Source organism: Entelurus aequoreus, linkage group LG04, assembly GCF_033978785.1.
Source record: "Entelurus aequoreus isolate RoL-2023_Sb linkage group LG04, RoL_Eaeq_v1.1, whole genome shotgun sequence".
In the NCBI taxonomy this organism is placed as follows: Eukaryota; Metazoa; Chordata; class Actinopteri; order Syngnathiformes; family Syngnathidae; genus Entelurus; species Entelurus aequoreus.
The window spans coordinates 47752957-47774657 of NC_084734.1; the positions used below are offsets into that span (position 1 = coordinate 47752957).

At 43.0% G+C, this 21701-nt stretch overlaps 1 protein-coding gene across 3 annotated transcripts in view; it reads right to left on the bottom strand.

Annotated features, from left to right (window-relative positions):
* Window positions 1–1441: 1441 nt before the first annotated feature.
* hivep2a (HIVEP zinc finger 2a) overlaps window positions 1442–21701 on the bottom strand; it is a 141789-nt gene continuing 121529 nt past the window's right edge. For all 3 annotated transcript variants that reach the window (XM_062045033.1, XM_062045034.1, XM_062045032.1), the window contains 9 exons: window positions 21608–21680; window positions 19951–21535; window positions 19722–19879; window positions 18157–18332; window positions 17959–18060; window positions 17080–17878; window positions 13501–13606; window positions 4558–4650; window positions 1442–3591 (listed from right to left, as the gene is read on the bottom strand). In XM_062045033.1, coding sequence (XP_061901017.1) covers window positions 3028–3591; window positions 4558–4650; window positions 13501–13606; window positions 17080–17878; window positions 17959–18060; window positions 18157–18332; window positions 19722–19879; window positions 19951–21535; window positions 21608–21680 — 3656 coding nt within the window. In that variant the 3' untranslated portion in view covers window positions 1442–3027. The remainder of the gene's footprint in view (window positions 3592–4557; window positions 4651–13500; window positions 13607–17079; window positions 17879–17958; window positions 18061–18156; window positions 18333–19721; window positions 19880–19950; window positions 21536–21607; window positions 21681–21701) is intronic.

Sequence of the window (21701 nt, forward strand, 5' to 3'; positions counted from 1 at the left end):
CCTATAGGAAAAGGCATTAAAGCAGAACGAAACTAAATCTGAACTGGCTATAAAGTAATCAAAAACAGAATGCTGGACGACAGCAAAGACTTACAGCGTGTGGAGCAGCAGACGGCGTCCACAAAGTACATCCATACATGACATGACAATCAACAATGTCCACACAAAAAAAGATAGCAACAACTTAAATGTTCTCGATTGCTAAAACAAAGCAGGTGCGGGGAATAGCGCTCAAAGGAAGACATGAAACTGCAACCGGAAAATACCAACAAAACAGGAAAAGCCACCAAAATAGGAGCGCAAGACAAAAACTAAAACACTACGCACGGGAAAACACCAAAAAACTCCAAATAAGTCACGGCGTGATGTGACAGGTCGTGACAGTACACCTACTTTAAGACAAGAGCTATAGTGATGCATGCTTAGTTATGGTTTAAAGTCATATCCAACAATTGCGACAATGACTTTTTATTGTCTACTGAGTTTCATTTTTTAATGATTTCTGCTGGTGGTGTGCCTCCGTATTTTTTCAAAGAAAGGTTAAAAAAAGGTTGAAAAACACTGCCTTAATCCATGTCAAACTGGGGGTCCTCACAATTAAAATGGTGATGATAATCACTACTGGAGCTGTAATACCTGTAAATCTTCTCTTATGGGGGTCCCTGTCGTATCTTTTCAAATTGTGTCCATGGAGCTAATTATAATTAATAGTTAATTTAATATGTAGTGTTGATGTAGCAAACTACTTTTGCTGTGTAGTTTTTAGTGTATCTTGCTACAATTATCTGGGAATAGCTTCTCCTGTAGTTTACATTTTCCATGTAGCTTGGCCAGAACTGGAAGTTACCATGGTAACTAACTCTGGGTTTGAATTACTCTATTTCTCTTTATTGGAATGGAAAACCCTGAATTTCATGTCAGAGTTTTCACTTAACCTGCTTTCTGTTAACGCACTTGCTATTTTCCATGTAATTTCATCCCCAAAGTGGAGAAATACATCTAGCCAGTCATCAGTTCTCCAGCTGGTGAAGTCGTTTAGTTTCATTACACCTCGTGTTTTTTCATTCGAAGCTCTGGGTCCTTTTTTTTTGTACCTCATCTTCTCCGAGACTCAGTGGCTTTTATTTTCGTCGGAGCTCTTCCAGGAGTGAGAAGAAAAAAAAAAAATCCACATTTCTCGCAAATGACAGCATGGCCTCCAGCTGGCTGGCAGTACCTTTGTTGACAGACAGAAAGGCGCTGTCACACTTTGGCTCATAGCTCTTTGGGTTCCAAAGAAGACTTGGTTTTCACAATAAAAGTCTTTGCGATGACGACTTTTAAGGTCAGCGAGAGTTCAATGGAGCACACACTTATACACACACTGGTTTATGTGGTGATGAAAGTGTTCATCAGAACATAATTCACTTGATCGTCGTATGCAGACACAAAGACCCGCTTGTGGCAAGACAAATAAAATACACAGCATGATGATGGGTTAAACGTCAAAGTCCGGTGGCACAAACAGATTTTCATTGTTTATATTTATTTGAAAACAACAATCCACGTTTGCACTGTCATTCCTCTTCGGGTCATCATACATGGTAGTTGTGTGTTATTGTTTACCTCCACATCACCACACTTTGCTCCTGGTCATAGCTGTACAATGCTAATGCTAATATTTACTACGTTGACTTGTGCTTTGACGTCACACACCAGAAGGCGCTAGACTCATAAGAAAAACAAGAAAGTTGATATACAAGCGGAACACACACGTAATACACACTAGTACAAATAAGTCACATTGCAGCCTGCCCGGCTCCGCCCACAATACGTCACATGACTCCTTCCTCTTCCTGCTCTTGATTGTGTTGAGACAAGTACGCCCCCTGCTGGCGACTAAATATTGTTTAGCTACAAGGGGAATGCTCAGCAGGCGAGGACAACAATGTCCACTCTTCAATCATCATGTGACATTTCAAATATTCATACAACTGAATATTAGCAACATTCAAAGACTGGCTACTACAAAACAAGCCAGTCATATTATGGATGTATTAATATATGTATTAATTGTATGTATTTATGTATAAATAATGTATGTATCGTGTATTCCCATTTATTTATGTATGTACACCATAGGTCCACATGTCATTTTTTTTCTTGTATTCCAGAGAGAAATGTGAAAATATGAACGTGTAGTTGTTCACGTAATATCTAAGTGAGAAATGTGAAAATATGAACATGTAATTGTTCACGTAAGAAGAAAGTAATTTGACAAATGCTAGAAGTTTCAAGAGTCAAAGTATTTTTTTAAAGAGGAGTGTGGATGGATGTGTATCTCGGCGACAGCCATGCTATGTCGCTGGGTGATGATGTGGAATGTTTTGATGAAGAGTAATGAGTAAGGTTAGTGACCCCTCAATGGCGGAAGGTGCTGGGTGGGACGGTGCTTATAGGGTGTATATAACAGGGAGGGGCGGGGTTAACTACAATGATTGAAGGCATGCTGACCATTTAATGCTGAATAAAATAATCTTGAAAAGCAAGAAGAAAAGTGAAAGTACTGTAATGTATGGATCATGTTGATATATTACGTGTACATTGACGAAATATGAAGCAATATTGTGTGTACATATCATCGACCTAATAGCAAAAAACATGCTTCTAAATAGAAAAAGGCATCCACGACATTTAAGAAATGTACAGTTTATGAAACATGGTAACAATAATAAATAGTATTATTTGTTTGTTGTATAATTAGTTTTTCAATGTCCCTCATAAAAAAATATGATTTAGTGCAACCGTACGTAATATTTATATTCTTCACTTCACATCGCTTGTTGAGAAAAAGAGGGAAGGAGCAGGGCTAGTTGATGGCTTATAAGAATATAAGCACAAAGCAAAAGGCACACATTTACATACTTATTATTAATGTTGTTTTTAAAGTACCCTTTTTGACTGCACACACACAATCTCTTCAAAGTCTTTAAATAAAACACTGTGTGTTAACTTGTGCAAAAGTTGTGTTTGCTTTGTGTTGCACGTCTACGACACGTCTTTGCTTCTCGCTGTGCTTTCTGACGCTGGACCAGGGGAGGGGCAAAGCGGGGAGGCGGTACCTGAGGCGTGCGGAGGCCCGAGGCAGCTAAAGTGCTGAACCAGAGGAGAGAGCGGGGACGCTGAGGTGGGTGGCAAGTACTGATGTTGTCCCGAGGTGGCGGACGAGGACGATGAGGGGCGGTCCTCCTCGCTGCCTCTCAGCCTCTCAGTGTGCTCCTCAGGGTCGATGCGAAGCGAGGCGATGGCTTTAGTGCACGTGTGGACGCTTGCTTCCTGCTCTCTACCCATAACCCATAACCCCTGCAAGGCGGGAGAAGGTGCCCCAGATGACTTCACACCTCCTGGTCCTCCTCCCTCAGCAGAGGAGGTGAAAGGAGGGCAAGAGGCCTTGCTGCTTTGGAGCTCTTCTGTCGTTCTTTCCTCATGGAGCGGGAAGCAGGATGTGGCCTGCTGCTGCCCCTGCTGGCCCTGAGGAGTGCTGACGGACGTTGGCATGGTGTGGACCATCTGGATACCTCCGATGGGAATCAGTGGGAACGGTGAACGCACCTAGTGGAAACGTAAGGTAATAGAATAATAAATGTAATTTAAAGATTATATGTAATATAATAACTAATGTCATTTATTGACACAATAAGTAATATAATAAATGACACAATTTAATATACATTATAAGTAAAATAAATAATAATTTAAAGACACTTTCAGTAATAATAGATAACATAATTTAATAACAATAATAATGGATTAGATTTTTAAAGGGCTTTTCTAGACACTCAAAGTGCATTACAGTGAGAACTGAGAACCAATATTTCATTCACTCCATTTTCACATATAAATGGTAGTAAGCCACACCTGCCCCGGGTAGACTGATAAAAACGTGGCAGCCAATTTGCGCTTACCACACTCCGATGTGCTCCGACCACCACCACACATTCAATCACATTCATACACCAGTGTGAGTGGCACTGGGAGCAAGGAGAGTGAAGTGTCTTGCCCAAGGACACAACAGCAGTAACTAGGAGGCTGTGGCGAAGTGGGTAGAGTGGCTGTGCCAGCAATCGGAGTGTTGCTGGTTACTGGGGTTCAATCCCCACCTTCTACCTTCCTAGTCATGTCCGTTGTGTCCTTGGGCAAGACACTTCACCCTTTGCCTCTGATGGCTGCTGGTTAGCGCCTTGCATGGCAGCTCCCGCCATCAGTGTGTGAATGTGTGTGTGAATGGGTAAATGTGGAAATACTGTCAAAGCGCTTTGAGTACCTTGACGGTAGAAAAGCGCTATACAAGTATAACCCATTTATTATTATCATTTAATTTGTATCAGAAACCCTGAAGTTTCTGAAAGGCTGCTCTCAAATGAGCCATACCACCCTGAAAGACTCTATAAGTAATATTACAAATAACATAATGTAAAGACACTATAAGTAGTATAATAAATGACATAAATTAAATACACTGGAAGTGATATAACAACATATTTAATATAAGTCACTATAAGAGCATGACTGAAGTACCTGTAGTTGAGAATGGAGAGGAAGGTGACTGAACAAGACTTGATGGGGTGGACTGGACTGGTTACCACCCTCTTGTGAACCTGGACTTGACTCCTGAAATAAACAACCAAGAGAGAAAACAATTGAAGTACATGTTTATTGGCTTCCATAAAAACTAAAACATGATTTAAAGGCCTACTGAAATGAATTTTTTTTTTATTCAAACGGGGATAGCAGATCCATTGTATGTGTCATACTTGATCATTTCGCGATAGTGGCATATTTTTGCTGAAAGGATTTAGTAGAGAACATCGACGATAAAGTTCGCAACTTTTGGTCGCTGATAAAAAAAAGCCTTGCCTGTACCGGAAGTAGCGTGACGTCACAGGTTGAAAGGCTCCTCACATTTCCCCATTGTTTTCAATGCAGCGAGAGCGATTCGGACCGAGAAAGCGACGATTACCCCATTAATTTGAGCGAGGATGAAAGATTTGTGGATGAGGAACGTGAGAGTGAAGGACTAGAGTGCAGTGCAGGACGCATCTTTTTTCGCTCTGACTGTAACTTAGGTACAAGCTGGCTCATTGGATTCCACACTCTCTCCTTTTTCTATTGTGGATCACGGATTTGTATTTTAAACCACCTCGGATACTATATCCTCTTGAAAATGAGAGTCGAGAATCCGAAATGGACATTCACAGTGACTTTTATCTCCACGACAATACATCGGCGAAACACTTTAGCTACGGAGCTAACGTGATAGCATCGGGCTTAACTGCATACAGAAACAAAAGAATTAAACCCCTGACTGGAAGGATAGACAGAAAATCAACAATACTATTAAACCATGGACCTGTAAATACACGGCTAATGCTTTCCAGCCTGGCGAAGGTTAACAATGCTGTTGCTAACGACGCCCTTGAAGCTAACTTAGCAACGGGACCTCACAGAGCTATGCTATAAACATTAGCTATCCACCTACGCCAGCCAGCCCTCATCTGCTCATCAACACCCGTGCTCACCTGCGTTCCAGCGATCGACGGTGCGACGAGGGACTTCACCCGATCACCGATGCGGTCGGCGGCTAGCGTCGGATAGCGCGTCTGCTATCCACCTCAAAGTCCTCCTGTTTGTGTTGCTGCAGCCAGCCGCTAATACACCGATCCCACCTACAACTTTCTTCTTTGCAGTCTTCATTGTTCATTAAACAAATTGCAAAAGATTCACCAACACAGATGTCCAGAATACTGTGGAATTTTGAGATGAAAACAGAGCTTTTTGTATTGGAGTCAATGGCGTCCGAATACTTCCGTTTCAACGATTGACGTCACACGCATACGTCATCATACATAGACGTTTTCAACCGGAAGTTTAGCGGGAAATTTAAAATTGCACTTTATATGTTAACCCGGCCGTATTGGCATGTGTTGCAATGTTAAGATCTCATCATTGATATATAAACTATCAGACTGCGTGGTCGGTAGTAGTGGGTTTCAGTAGGCCTTTAACGTGGAGCAGCCTGGTAAGGGCACAAGAGTGTTTAAACGCTTAAAATTAAAGCAAACAAAAGAAGACTCGGCTGTTGGCAGCTCAGGTGAGCGCTCCTTGCAACGTGACCTCAAGATGCATAGGACAGCAGACAGCGTGCAGGCAAAACTATATTTAATATCAAAAACTATAGTGCAACATGGAACTGAACAGAAAGCAGGGAAATGCTAATAAACCAAAATAATAATTTCTTGAAAGCAAACAATTACAATGAACCAGCAGCCAGAAGCAGGTGAAGCACGTCTCTGTCGCAGAAACACACAAAACAGGAAGTAGAATCTAGAAATAAGAGCGCTGCACAGCAGCTTAACGCCAAACACAGGAAAACACAAACACATGAACAACGTGTCAGGATTGATAGCCCCTCCCCTTCAAACGGATAGAAGACGTTTAAGTCCCCGACACAAAAAAGTCCAAAATCAAGGGAGGTTGGTGGTCTGCCTAAATGCGCCCCCGCCACGACGGGCCAGAAGAACGGCCACCGCTCCCCAGCTTTGTGTCCTCGAAGCCAGCAGAGGAAAGACCATCGGCAGCTTCCCCGTGAAAGGACAAAACGGTTTGCGGCATTGTGGACAAAGCAGGAGGGAGTACTGGTAGCGACGTAGCAAGCAGGGAGGCATGATAGTGTCGTTGTGGACGACCTTACTGGAGCAGGAGATAGCTGTGCCTCCCCAGCTGCAAAGCTAATCAAAGCCCCGCCCCCCCAAGGGACGGATCCCAGACGTACTCAGGGAGGCCAAAACACAACAGGGATGAGTGGGAAGGAGCTTGAGGAGAAGCTGGGGAACATTTTCATGTAGCCATCGAGGCTAAAAGTTTTTCAAGCCACTGGATGATAGAAGTCCCCCCAGGGTCACTTGTTGGCTGGTTCATTCTGACAGACTCAGATGAGCCCCAAGATGCAGAAGACAGAAGACGGCATGCAGGTAAAAGTATATTTAATAACAAAAACTAGTTGTGCACAGGAAGTAGGGAAATTATAATAAACCAAACTCATACATTCTTGAGCGCAAACAAACAATTATAATGAACCTGCAGCCAGAGACACGTGGAACTGAAATATAAACCCTCTTGATTAACTACCAGAGACAAATGAGTCCATTGATCACTAATAAAAAGCAAGTGAGAGAAACAGCGCACAGATACAAGGATAAAGTTACCACGTTAACACATTAAAAAGAAGTACAAACTACAAATAAGAGTGCTGGACAGGAACTAAACATCAAACACAGGAAAACACAAACATAGGAGGAGCAATCCTGACAGACTGTGTCTCAATTGGTGCACTTGAATATTTACAATTATTATTTGTGTACATAAGTGTTCAAAATGTGAGACAAAATGCAGTACCCGGATGTTGCACTCAGAACACCCCAATATTCCCCATCTTGGCAACATAGCGGAACCTGCTAAATGAACACTTAGTCTTAGTGTCTAACAATCTCTGTGAACCCTTTCAATCCGGTTTCAGGGCAAATCACTGTACGGCCCTCGCAAAAATAACTAATGATCTATTGCTAACGATGGATTCTGATGCGTCATCTATGTTGCTGCTTCCTGATCTTAGCGCTGCTTTCGATACCGTCGATCATAATATTTTATTAGAGCGTATCAAAAAACGTGTTGGTATGTCAGACTTAGCCTTGTCTTGGTTTAACTCTTATCTTACTGACAGGATGCAGTGCGTCTCCCATAACAATGTGACCTCGGACTATGTTAAGGTAACGTGCGGAGTTCCCCAGGGTTCGGTTCTTGGCCCTGCACTCCAGGATTTACATGCTGCCGCTAGGCGACATCTTACGCAAATACGGTGTTAGCTTTCACTGTTATGCTGATGACACCCAACTCTACATGCCCCTAAAGCGGACCAACACGCCGGATTGTAGTCAGCTGGAGGCGTGTCTTAATGAAATTAAACAATGGATGTCCGCTAACTTTTTGCAACTCAACGCCAAGAAAACGGAAATGTTGATTATCAGTTCTGCTAGACACCGACATCTATTTAATAATACCACCTTAACAATTGACATCCAAACAATTACACAAGGCGACTCGGTAAAGAATCTGGGTATTATCTTCGACCCAACTCTCTCGTTTGAGTCACACATTAAGAGTGTTAAAACGGCCTTCTTTCATCTCCATAATATCGCTAAAATTCGTTCCATTTTGTCCACTAGCGACGCTGAGATCATTATTCATGCGTTCGTTATGTCTCGTCTCGATTACTGTAACGTATTATTTTCGGGTCTCCCTATGTCTAGCATTAAAAGATTACAGTTGGTACAAAATGCGGCTGCTAGACTTTTGACAAGAACAAGAAAGTTTGATCATATTACGCCTATACTGGCTCACCTGCACTGGCTTCCTGTGCACTTAAGATGTGACATTAAGGTTTTACTACTTACGTATAAAATACTACACGGTCTAGCTCCAGCCTATCTTGCAGATTGTATTGTACCATATGTCCCGGCAAGAAATCTGCGTTCAAAGAACTACGGCTTATTAGTGATTCCCAGAGCCCAAAAAAAGTCTGCGGGCTATAAAACGTTTTCTATTCGGGCTCTAGTACTATGGAATGCCCTCCCGGTAACAGTTAGAGATGCTACCTCAGTAAAAGCATTTAAGTCCCATCTTAAAACTCATTTGTATACTCTAGCCTTTAAAGGCCTACTGAAATGAATTTTTTTTTTTTAAACGGGGATAGCAGATCTATTCTATGTGTCATACTTGATCATTTCGCGATATTGCCATATTTTTGCTGAAAGGATTTAGTGGAGAACAACGACGATAAAGATCGCAACTTTTGGTATCTGACAAAAAAAGCCTTGCCCCTACCGGAAGTAGCGTGACATAGTCAGTTGTACATTTCCGCAAAGTTCCCTATTGTTTACAGTGATGGCGGCCAGAAGTGAGAGCGATTCGGACCGAGAAAGCGACGATTTCCCCATTAATTTGAGCGAGGATGAAAGATTTGTGGATGAGGAAAGTGCAAGTGAAGGACTAGTGGGGAGTGGAAGCGATTCAGATAGGGAAGATGCTGTGAGAGGCGGGTGGGACCTGATATTCAGCTGGGAATGACTACAACAGTAAATAAACACAAGACATATGTATACTCTATTAGTTACAACACAACCAGCCCTAAGGACCGTTCACCTAACCCAAGGTTCATAAAGCTTATATATTTACCCAAAGTTACGTACATGACACGCACGTACGGGCAAGCGTACTTGGGACCTGATATTCAGCTGGGAATGACTACGACAGTAAATAAACACAAGACATATATATACTCTATTAGCCACAACACAACCAGGCTTATATTTATTATGCCACAAATTAATCCCGCATTAAAAACACCTAGGTGTTTGTTATGCTAGCTCCTAGCTCCTAGATATAGCTAGGAGCTAGTATACTAGCTCCCGTCCATATAACCCGCCAATACAATTCAAACACCTGCACAACACACACAATCACTCAGCCCAAAGGACCGTTCACCTAACCCAAGGTTCATAAAGCTTATATATTTAACCAAAGTTACGTACGTGACACGCACGTACGGGCAAGCGATCAAATGTTTGGAAGCGCAGCTGCGTACTCACGGTACCGCGTCTGCGTCTGTGTATCCAAATCAAAGTAATCCTGGTAAGAGTCTGTGTTGTCCCAGTTATCTACAGGCGTCTGTGTATCGAAGTCAAAGTCCTCCTGGTAAGAGTCTCTGTTGTCCGAGTTCTTCGATCTTTACTGCATCTTTCGGGAATGTAAAACAAACACCGGCTGTGTTGTGTTGCTGACTCCCCTCGCAAAATACTCCGCTTCGCACCGACAACTTTCTTCTTTGCTTGCTCAGCCTCTTTCTCCATAATGCAATGAACAAATTGCAACAGATTCACCAACACAGATGTCCAGAATACTGTGGAATAATGAGATGAAAACAGAGCTAGTTTGTATTGGCTTCAATGGGGGAGCCATACCTCTGTTCTACTGGCTACGTCACACGCATACGTCATATCCAAAGGAGTTTTCAACCGGAAGTTTAGCGGGAAATTCAAAATTGCACTTTATACGTTAACCCGGCCGTATTGGCATGTGTTGCAATGTTAAGATTTCATCATTGATATATAAACTAACAGACTGTGTGGTCGGTAGTAGTGGGTTTCAGTAGGCCTTTAAATAGACCCCCTTTTTAGACCAGTTGATCTGCCGTTTCTTTTCTTTTCTCCTCTGCCCCCCTCTCCCTTGTGGAGGGGGAGTTACACAGGTCTGGTGGCCATGAATGAAGTGCTGGCTGTCCAGAGTCTGGACCCGGGGTGGAGCCGCTCGCCTGTGCATCGGTTGGGGACATCTCTGCGCTGCTGGCCCGTCTCCGCTCGGGATGGTTCCTGCTGGCCCCACTATGGACTGGACTCTCACTATTATGTTGGATCCACTATGGACTGGACTTTCGCTGATATGTTGGATCCACTATGGACTGGACTTTCACAATATTATGTCAGACCCACTCGACATCCATTGCTTTTGGTCTCCCCTAGAGGGGGGGGGGGGGGGGGGGGGGGGGGGGGGGGGTCACCCACATATGAGATCGGTAGGTTGGAGTTCAAATCCCAGCCGAGTCATACCAAAGACTATAAAAATGGGACCCATAACCTCCCTGCTTGGCACTCAGCAACAAGGGTTGGAGTTGGGGGTTAAATCACCAAAATGATTTCCGGGCACGGCGCCGCTGCTGCCCACTGCTCCCCACTGCTCCCCAAGGGGATGGGTCAAATGCAGAGGACAAATTTCACCACATCTAGTGTGTGTGTGACAATCATTGGTACTTTAATATGCGGTCCTCTCCAAGGTTTCTCATAGTCATTCAAATCGACGTCCCACTGGGGTGAGTTTTTCCTTGCCCTTTATGTGAGCTCTGTACCGAGGATGTCGTTGTGGCTTGTGCAGCCTTTTGAGACACTTGTGATTTAGGGCTGTATAAATAAACATTGATTGATTGATTGAACTTTCAATAATGGTGGCTGAGGATCAACCCGTAATGATGGAAAGTAGTGAACAGAAAAAAAGGTAAAGATAGTGATTTTATATACAGTAGGTGTGCAAGGACAGCGATGGTTTTAGAACATTACTTATTTTTTTCAATGTCCTGTCCAGCTTCTCAGGTAAATCATATAGTTGATGTAGATGCCCATATCGGCTGTTCAGATTTACTTTACAAAAGAGAAGTGTAGGATACTTCTCTTGTTGCCTTATTTGTATTTAACTTTATTAAATGTATTTATATTATCATTTGGTGCAGCCGGGCCGGAGCAGGAGGGGATAGAAAGAGAAAAAAAGGAAGACAGAGGGGGGAATTGTGAGGACAAGAGGGGGATTAGACAGAGAGACAAAAACAAAAACAGCAAACACAACAACAACAATAGAGCAACATCAGCAAACACGACATGTACAAATATGATGGTAAAAGTAATAGCAAATAAGCAGTTAGCGAAAATAAAAAATAATACAGAAATGACAATGAGCATTATTACACTAAAAATGGAGCAATACAAATACCAATAGAAATAGCGCTATTGATAATGAACAATACCAATACTTTACCTTTATTATCAACAATACAGTTGTTCAAATGCAACAATACATATACGTAATGATAACTTGAGATACGAAAGAATGCAGAAAAATGGGGGGGAAGAAAGAGAAGCAACCTACATTAACCTTGTAGATTGTTATAGTAACAATAGGTTAAGCTTTGTCAGAGTGCCATGTGTTATACCCAGTTTACCCTAGGGCAACAACATTAATATATGTTTGATGAAACGTGATTATGTGCATGAGTGTATGTGTGCATATGTACTTGTATATGTACATTATGTGTATATCTGTGTTTGTACAGTGAATGTATATGTACAGTATGTGTATATGTGTGTTTGTACCGTGAATGTATATGTATAGTATATGTACAGTATGTGTGTGTTTGTACAGTGAATGTATATGTGCAGTACGTGTATACAGTATGTGTGTTTGTACAGTGAATGTATATGTACAGTATGTGTTTATGTGTTTGTACAGTGAGTGTATATGTACAGTATGTGTATATGTATATTTGTACAGTGAATGTATATGTACAGTATGTGTATACAGTATGTTTGTATAATGAATGTGCGTGTGGATGTACGAACTTTGAGTGTGTAAATATGTACTGTATTTGTATATGTATGTGGGATCGTAGGTATCTATGTATGTGTGTATGTATGTATGTGAGTATATGTGGATTTGTGTGTACAATACATTTGACTCCCAGTGTGTGTGGGAGCCAGAGTACAGCCCCAGCCTCCCCGAGAGCCCAACCCACAAACAGTAGGTGTGGTGCCCAAGGAACCAGGGACCACCGCCCCCACGCAGCCAAGCCGGACAGTGACAGGAACCCCAGAGCCCGGCCCACCGCGCTGCCCACAAGGGCCAGCAGCAGGCCGCAGACAGACGCACCCGGCAGAGGACAAGGCACGAGAAAAGCAGGGGACAGCCAGACCCCGAGCCAGCGAGAGACCATACCCCACACGGGCAGAAAGGCGGGACGCCCTGCCCGAGGGGCCCGAAGACCCCCCGCAACCGGACGGGAAGACCGCCCCCGCCCCACCGGCAACCGGGCCCCCACGAGCCCCCCCCCCTACCCCCGGAGAGCGCGGCGAGGCCAGCCCCCGGCCACCCCACCACAGGACCACCCAGCACGGGGCCACGGGAACCACCCACCCCACCCGCAGGGACCCCAACGATGGAGATGGAACAACCAGCAACCGCCCCGCCGAGTCACCCCCCCTGAGGTAGGGGGAAAATAAAAATAAAAAAAATAATAAAAAAATTAATAAAATATATTTAAAAATATAAAAATGAATAAATAATTAAATATATTTAAAAAAATTAAAAAAAACACACACAAGGTCACTACCCCAACAACTGGCCGACTCGCAGCACCTCGGAAAACCTTGCAGCACCAAGCTACCACAGTAGACGCAGGGACTAGACCCAGCAGGCCCCAACCAAGACGGGCAACCGGAAGGGATGGACGGTGGGACCCAGGAGCTCCAGACACGCAGTCTGGATGCAGTAGCCTGAGGCGCCGACCCCCACCTGACAGGCAGGCCCAGAACGTACCCCCAGAAATATACATACATATCTATATACATACACATACACATGTACACCTACACACACATACACATATATACATATACATACACATATATACACATACACATAAATATACATACACATACACACACACATACATACATAATGTTTAAAAAAAAATGTTTTAGAACATTACTAAACTGTCAAACTCTGTAAATACACAGTGCATATAGTATACTTATTGAAGTGCACTGATGGAAGTATTCCATTTGTGACAAAGCCTTTGCGACTCACTCTGTCTATGTCTGTAGCCTGGTGGCGTCCTTGAGGGCCGAGTTCCGTCTGACACAGCAACCCGGCGAGTTGAGCTGACTTCAAGCTTCGTGCTGCACTATGCTGGCTGCAAGCAACAGGAGAGTCATGTCAACCTATCTAGAAGAGGGGTGTCCAAACTTTTTGACTTGGGCTAAAAAAATTTGGTCGAGGGCCGAAAGCCGACCTCATGTGTGTTTATATATATATATATATATATATATATATATATATATATATACATATATATATATCATATATATCCATCCATCCATCCATCCATTTTGTACCGCTTGTATATATATATATATATATATATATATATATATATATATATATATATATATATATATATATATATATATATATATATATATATATATATATATATATATATATATATATATATATATATGTATATATATATACATACACGTTAGGTCAGGAGAAAAACAGGCTATTTCATCCATACAAGCCTTTTTCGCAGGTTTCCACTGCTCTTCAGGGGATTTTACAGGCTTGTAGGAATGAAATAGTCTCTGTGTTTCATTCTTGATCTAACGTATATTCCGCTCTACCCAGTATTGAGCACTGTATAACGGATAAACCACAGAAACTTTGACTATATATATATATATATATATATATATATATATATATATGTACACAGTATATATATATATATATATATATATATATATATATATATATATATATATATATATATATATATATATATATATATATATATATATATATATATATATATATATATATATATATACATATATATATATATATATATATATATATATATGTATATATAGTCAAAGTATAATATATGCTTATAAATATGCATATATATGGAACGTATATATAAATATATATTTACATATGTAAATATACTGTATGCATATCTGGGCAGCCTTAGCATGGCAGCCCAGACTTCCCTCTCCTCTGCCACTTCGTCCAGCTCGACGATCCCGAGGCGTTCCCAGGCCATGGCCATATATATATATATATATACATATATATATATATATATAAGTTAAAGTACCAATGATTGTCACACACACACGAGGTGTAGCGAAATTATTCTCTGCATTTGACCCATCACCCTTGTTCACCCCCTGGGAGGTGAGGGGAGCAGTGGGCAGCAGCGGTGCCGCGCCCAGAAATCAGTTTTGGTGATTTAACCCCCAATTCCAACCCTTGATGCTGAGTGCCAAGCAGGGAGGTAATGGGTCCCATTTTTATAGTCTTTGGTATGACTCGGCCGGGGCTTGAACTCACAACCTACCGATCTCATATATATATACAGTATATATATATATATATATATATATATATATATATATATATATATATATATATATATATTAGGGGTGTGGAAAAAAATCGATTGGAATTCGAATCGCGATTCTCACGTTGTGCGATTCAGAATCGATTCTCATTTTAAAAAAATCGATTTATTTATTTATTTATTTTTTTATAATTTTTTTTTTTTTTTAAATTAATCAATCCAACAAAACAATACACAGCAATACCATAACAATGCAATCCAATTCCAAAACCAAACCCAACCCAGCAACACAGAACTGCAATAAACAGAGCAATTGAAAGGAGACACAAACATGACACAGAACAAACCAAAAGTCGTGAAACAAAAATGAATATCATCAACAACAGTATCAATATTAGTTACAATTTCAACATAGCAGTGATTAAAAATCCCTCATTGACATTATCATTAGACATTTATAAAAACAATTTAAAAAACAACAATAGTGTCACAGTGGCTTACACTTGCATAGCATCTCATAAGCTTGACAACACACTGTGTCCAATATTTTCACAAAGATAAAATAAGTCATATTTTTGGTTCATTTAAAAGTTAAAACAAATTTACATTATTGCAATCAGTTGACAAAACATTGTCCTTTACAATTATAAAAGCTTTTTACAAAAATCTACTACTCTGCTTGCATGTCAGCAGACTGGTGTAGATCCTGCTGAAATCTATGTATTGAATGAAGAGAGAATCCTTTTGAATCTTGGCAAAAATCTTAGCCACACGATTATCAAATGTAATAGGAAAATTAATTCATACTGACCAAACTGGCTTCATGGACGGTCGACAATCTTCAGACAATACAAGGAAATTGTTTAATGTTATTTACTATGCTAGAAGTCTCCCTTATCCCACAGCAGTATGTACTGTTGATGCGGAGAAGGCATTCGCCTGCATAAACTGGTCATTTATGTTTTGCACATTACGTAAATTTGGATTTGGAGATAATTTTATACAATGGATTAAGATGCTTTATACAAGGCCCATGGCATCAGTCAAAACCAATAATCATATTTTAGAACCTTTTTCGTTAAAAAGAGGAGTAAAACAGGGATGTCCTGCATCTGGATTATTATTTAATTTGGTTATTGAACCCTTAGCTGCAAAAATAAGAAGTGAAAATAATATTCATGTTATAAAAATTGGCTTTCAGTATAATAAGCTATAGATGTATTGTGACGACATAATTCTCTACCTGTCACATTTTAACTCCTCTCTACACTATATCAATAATGTCATCACTGAATATGGCTGTTTATCAGGGTATAAAGTCAACTGGGACAAATGTGAAATATTACCACTTAAAACTGCAAGAAATCACAAGTTCAGAACTCCAAAATTGGGTTTGGTTTTGAAATTGTATTGCATTATTATGGTATTGTTGTGTAATGTTTTCATTTAAAAAAAATAAATAAAAAAATCGTTTTTGAATCGAGAAATCGTGTTGAATTGAAAAAAAAATCGATTTTGAATCGAATCGTGACCCCAAGAATCGATTCTGAATCAAGGCACCTGCGGGGACAGCGTGGCGAAGTTGGGAGAGTGGCCTTGCCAGCAATCTGAGGGTTACTGGTTCAATCCCCACCTTCTACCATCCTAGTCACGTCCGTTGTGTCCTTGAGCAAGACACTTCACCCTTGCTCCTGATGGGTCGTGGTTAGCGCCTTGCATGGCAGCTCCCGCCATCGGTGTGTGAATGGGTGAATGTGGAAATAGTGTCAGGTTGTGTTATGTGTGATCATGCGTGTTGACCTTTTCTGTTAGTTTTTTTTTTTTGCATCATCACTAGGGAATGATGTTTGCGTTGGGTCATATCAATCAATCAATCAATGTTTATTTATATAGCCCTAAATCACAAGTGTCTCAAAGGGCTGTACAAGCCATAAATTAATGCTGTGTACATTGATTATCAGAGCACGTTTAAAGTTCATTGATCTGAATTTCTCACAATGTCTACTAGATGGTGACATAATTTAACTAACCCCTTTTGTCAGATTCTTATAATGAATGTAATCTCCCTGTGGGTAAAATTCCTTATGAAACTCATGACGTCTCGCTGGCCAAACTGAAGATATCGGCCGGTGGCATTTGGCCCGCGGGCCGTTGTTTGGACACCCCTGATCTAGAACATTCTAGCAAAATCTACTTCAGAGCTGCACATGTTTTACTACTATGTCGCAGCAGACATGATAATAGACAAAACATCTCACCTTTGGTGGTGGAGGTGCTGGTGCAAACCCCGTCGAGGAGAATGCGACCCCATTATCCCCTTGTGGCGTCCTCGCGGAGACAGCTCGCGCTTGTAGGCCCTACTGCCAGGGGAGGTGGGGCGAGGGAGAGGTGAGAGAAGTGACAGATGTCCTCTCCTGGGGGATAGCTCACGTCTATATCTCCCCATGTCTCTCTTGGGGGAGACATGACGCAGAGGGGAGACGTCTTGCCGAGGAGACAGGCGTCCTGTCCGTGGTTCGAGGTCGCGATGTGGTGACAGGTACTGGCGAGGCGAGGGAGAAGAGGCGGGCGAGATGGGTGATGGGCACCTGGAGTAATCCAGCCCGGGCGAGGACAGACGAGAGGATGGTGAGGCATCCCCCTCTTCATCCATGGAGGAGGAAGGCCCGCTCCCCAGCATCCCTCGCCGGTGCTCCTCTTGAATCCACCCACTGTCAGCTAGCTCGCTGGGCGGAGCCTGTGATGTGATGCGGATGCTCGGCACGGTGGTAAAGTAGCCGAACAGCGGTGGCTTGTGGACCAGGAGGTTGGAATGCTGAGGGAGGGGCAGCGACAGGTCGGAGTCGGCCATGACTGAGATTGACAAGGAGGGCAGGGCGTAAGGCTGCGGGCTGGTGGAGCGCGAGCACGTCTTGGGGGTGGTGTCACCGTCATAATCGTCGTCCTCATCGTCTTCATCGTCATCCCCGTCGTCCTCGCCGCCCTCAGAGTCGTCTGCATCGGAGAACTGGTGCACTGCCATCTTGTCCGACGAGCTCCGACCTTCCTCGCCCGCATCTACAAGACATACAAAAGTGTCTTTTAGCTGAGTGATCATCATATTACGGACACGGCGGATGCTTGGTGACATTTTGTACCTGCGTCCTCTGCCTCCACCTCCTCCATAGAGGACATGGACATGCCTAACTCCAGACACTTCTTCAGATGAGCTTTGGATTTCATGTGCTTGGTCAGGTTTCCTGCATGCACGCACATACACACACACACATACACAAAAAACACAGTAAAGTATTTAATGTGTCATATACAGTGGAAACGGGAGAAGTAAGCTCCACCTTTGGTCTTGAAGGCAAAATTGCAGAACTTGCATATGTAGGGCCGCACGTCGGTGTGCGTTCTTATGTGCTTCTTCAGCATGCTGGGCTTCTTGCAGCGGATGCCACATTCCTCGCAGATGTATTTCCCCCGACCCCGCCCACGCACGTAAATGTAGTCCTCGTTGGACTTGTACCTGGAAGTCAAGCGCAGTCATGAGTAACTTGAATTTCCTTTAGCAGTCACACAAGTTTCTTTCTCTAGTTCTTCTTCTTCCTTTCTCGGGGAGATAAAGCCATGAATTTACAGTTGTTTCCAAGATGTAATTCTGATTTAATGCAAAATGTCAGCATGCATCTGAAAGTTGTAACGTAAAGGCCCCCTGTGTCATTGGTGGAAATGTGAGTCCAGTTCTGGTAAATGTGGAACATCCAGAACAATAAGGCCGGTTCCTCTCGTCTCCTTTCTGTGGCTGACTCACAAAGCCATTTCCTGTCTGGCTGGCAGGTAACAAGCGGCGCAAAGTCCAAGGACACGTCAGGTGCATTGACGAGTGCCAGGACGAGGTTGTCTTTGGACAGATGTGAGAAGACGTGAGATGTAAGAAGTGCACGCAGTTGCAATAACTTTGAATATGAATAATGACTCGTCTTGGACGCAAGCATCATGGTGGTGACACGTTCCTGGGACACCGAAGATTCCATCTTATTGTGTTTCCAACAATAACTTTCTGCGTGCTTGAAAAACGACTGTAAATGTATTCGTAAAACAAATCTAGCAGCTCAGTCTCCAGAAATGTTCCTTAAAAATAAAAGTGGTACCGTTTTCAGTGTAAAAACCACTGTACACTTTAAGGTAAAATTATGTTGAACGAGCTGCCAGTTTTTTACCTTAAGATTTTTAAAAGTGGTACTGTTTTCAGTGTAAAAAAAATACCGTACATTTTAAGGTAAAATTCTGGCAAATGAGCTGCCAGTTTTTTACCATAAGATTTTTTTAACAGTGCAGTTCAACACGCCTTGTTTATGTGTGCATATTCCTGTGTCCTGTTCTCTGTTTGAAGAGCTTCTTCGCGGCTGCATTTGTTTGTTTATTTTTGTTGGTCATAGTGTGCCTACCTAGCAATAAAAACAGTTGGCAGGAATAATCTCGAATGCTCCAATGAGTGTTTGCTTTTATATTCAAATTCCCTTTTGGACATGTTCTTCAGTGGAGGATGTATGTCGTAAGGGAGAGATGTGGACTTGAGTCATGTTGACTCCAAAGAAGACTTTAAAAACCGCGTCACGCACCATCGGGCCTCTTAAAATGCTTCCTGTATGGTCAAAGGCTAGCAAGCACTCTAACGCTGCATCAATTGATGAACTCGGCCGATGTCAGCAGAATGTGAACCTACGACAGTGGACAGGACACAATACGGCTGCAATACCATGTGAGTGTTTTAACGCAGTCCTGGATCACTTCCAAAAGAAAACGTTGCATGTAGATGTTTCAAAGTTTTTGCAAAAATATTAAGCAGTAAAGATGAGGAAATAAGAATTAGAGTAGATATTTCATTGATTTGATGTCAATGTGTTGGACCTACCCGCCTTCGAAGATCTTGATGCGTGTTGGTTCGGTGGAGGTTGGCTTGATGGAGACGTCCTTGTCCACATGCTCCTCCTTGGACCGCTCCCATGAGGCCAAGCCCTTCATCTTCCTTCCAAAATTTCTGACATCAACTGGCATCAGTTCTGGCTTCAGCTGCCACAATAATAAGGAGTATGTCTTTGCATGTAGTCTCTCACATGACTGTTGAACTTTGTGGAGCATACCTGATCAAACCGCAGCTTCCATGCAACAGAGGACACAAGCTTCCCTGAGCTGGGCGGTGCCATGGCGGCCGTGGTGTACAGGTGGTGGGTATTCGTCCTCTGTTTGGACCTCAGCATGGCCAGTGCAGCCTTGGTGCTCAAGTTGAGAGGGTTCGGGTTATAGGAGCTCACACACCATGAGCTGTAGCTGGAACTTCCCAAGGCAGCTTCCCTGCTGTTGGGCTTGGTGTAGTTCAGGAAGCACCAGCTAACCCGGCTGATGGTGCGCAGACTTGGAAACTGAAAAAACTGCTGGACATTGGCCATGTCAGTAAGCAGCAATGCCTGGCCCGCCCCTCTAGATGTTTCTGGCCTTTGGCTGCTTGTTGGGACTTCACTGGCTGTGGGCTGCTTGCAGGTGTCAGCATCTTCTCCATTGGAGGAGATCATGGATTGGGGGCTGATGTTAGACTCGTCCACATCAAGCTCTTCAGGAGAGTCTTGATCGCATGAAGCAGGAGAAAAGTCAGTGACAATCTGGAGAGGAGGGGTAAAACTCTCTGGGCAGGGCATGTCAGGCTGGTGGGGTGCAGAAGAACGGACCGGAATGGCAATTGTGTTGGAAGCTGGGAAATTGCCCAGCGGAGGAGAAGAAGACATCCTCTCACAGTCATCTTCACTCTTCTCTGGCTTGTTGCTGCCGTTGGTTCCACTCAGCTCGACGGCGCTCATCTCCTTCACCATCTGCCCAAACATCCTCTCTTCCTTTACCCTTTTCTGCTGCTTGGTCACAAAGAAGATCTCCAAAGAGCTGGCACGAGAAAGCATCCTCTTGCTGCCTCCCATGCTGCACCCTGAGGGGTCCGTGGTGGATATGGTACCTGATGTTTGCGACAGAGGAATTCCTGTGTTTGGACCAGAATCCGGAAACCTCCATTGTGGAGAGCGCAGCACAATTCCATCTGTCTGACCCAGGAAGTGTGATAGGTGGAAACCTGCTCTGCATGGACCTCGTCCGAGCCTTTCAGGTGATTGGCTGACAGTCACAGCACCACCTTGAAGGGACATGTCACTGATGCTGCTCTGTCCAACTAAGCCTGGCATCTGACTGTGCACTATAAGCTGGCTAACACTGGTATACATAACACTACCAAAGGATGGCACGTCGGTTTGTATCCGCACAGGAACAACCAGACCAGGCAGAGAGGCGTTGGGGGCTGGGTTCTGGGTGGCAAAGATGGGTTGGATCTGCTGTAGCGGCATAGAGGTGGTGTTGGAGTTGGGGAGGGAGTATTTGAATGAATAAGAGACCAGGTCTTGCTGATGGAATAAGGAAGAAGGTTCTGATTGTCTATCATGGGGCAGCTGATCTTGGGTAGGTTTGTGAAGTGTTCCGTGTCCAGGCAGGCCGCTCGGCGATTGGATGTTGGATGCTTGCAGAGTTAGCTGCTGTCTTGATGTCTGACTGGCCTCCTTATTATGGAACACAGCAGACTGCTGGCAAGAGATAAACTTCTGTTGGATGACTTCCTTATTAATGATCGCATGGACTGGATGTTCTCCTTCAGATGAGGATCCCTGAACCAGGTGGTGATGTTGCTGGGAGCTAATTAAAAAATAAAAGATTAAGTCATGGCAGAAATCAAAGTCAAAATCTGTTTTACGACCTAAGACCGACCTGGGATAGTGAGGCTCGTCTTGCAGACTGTCTTCACTGATGCTCTGTTGGAGGACATGCTGCTGATGAACTCCTATGACAGCAAAATTGAATC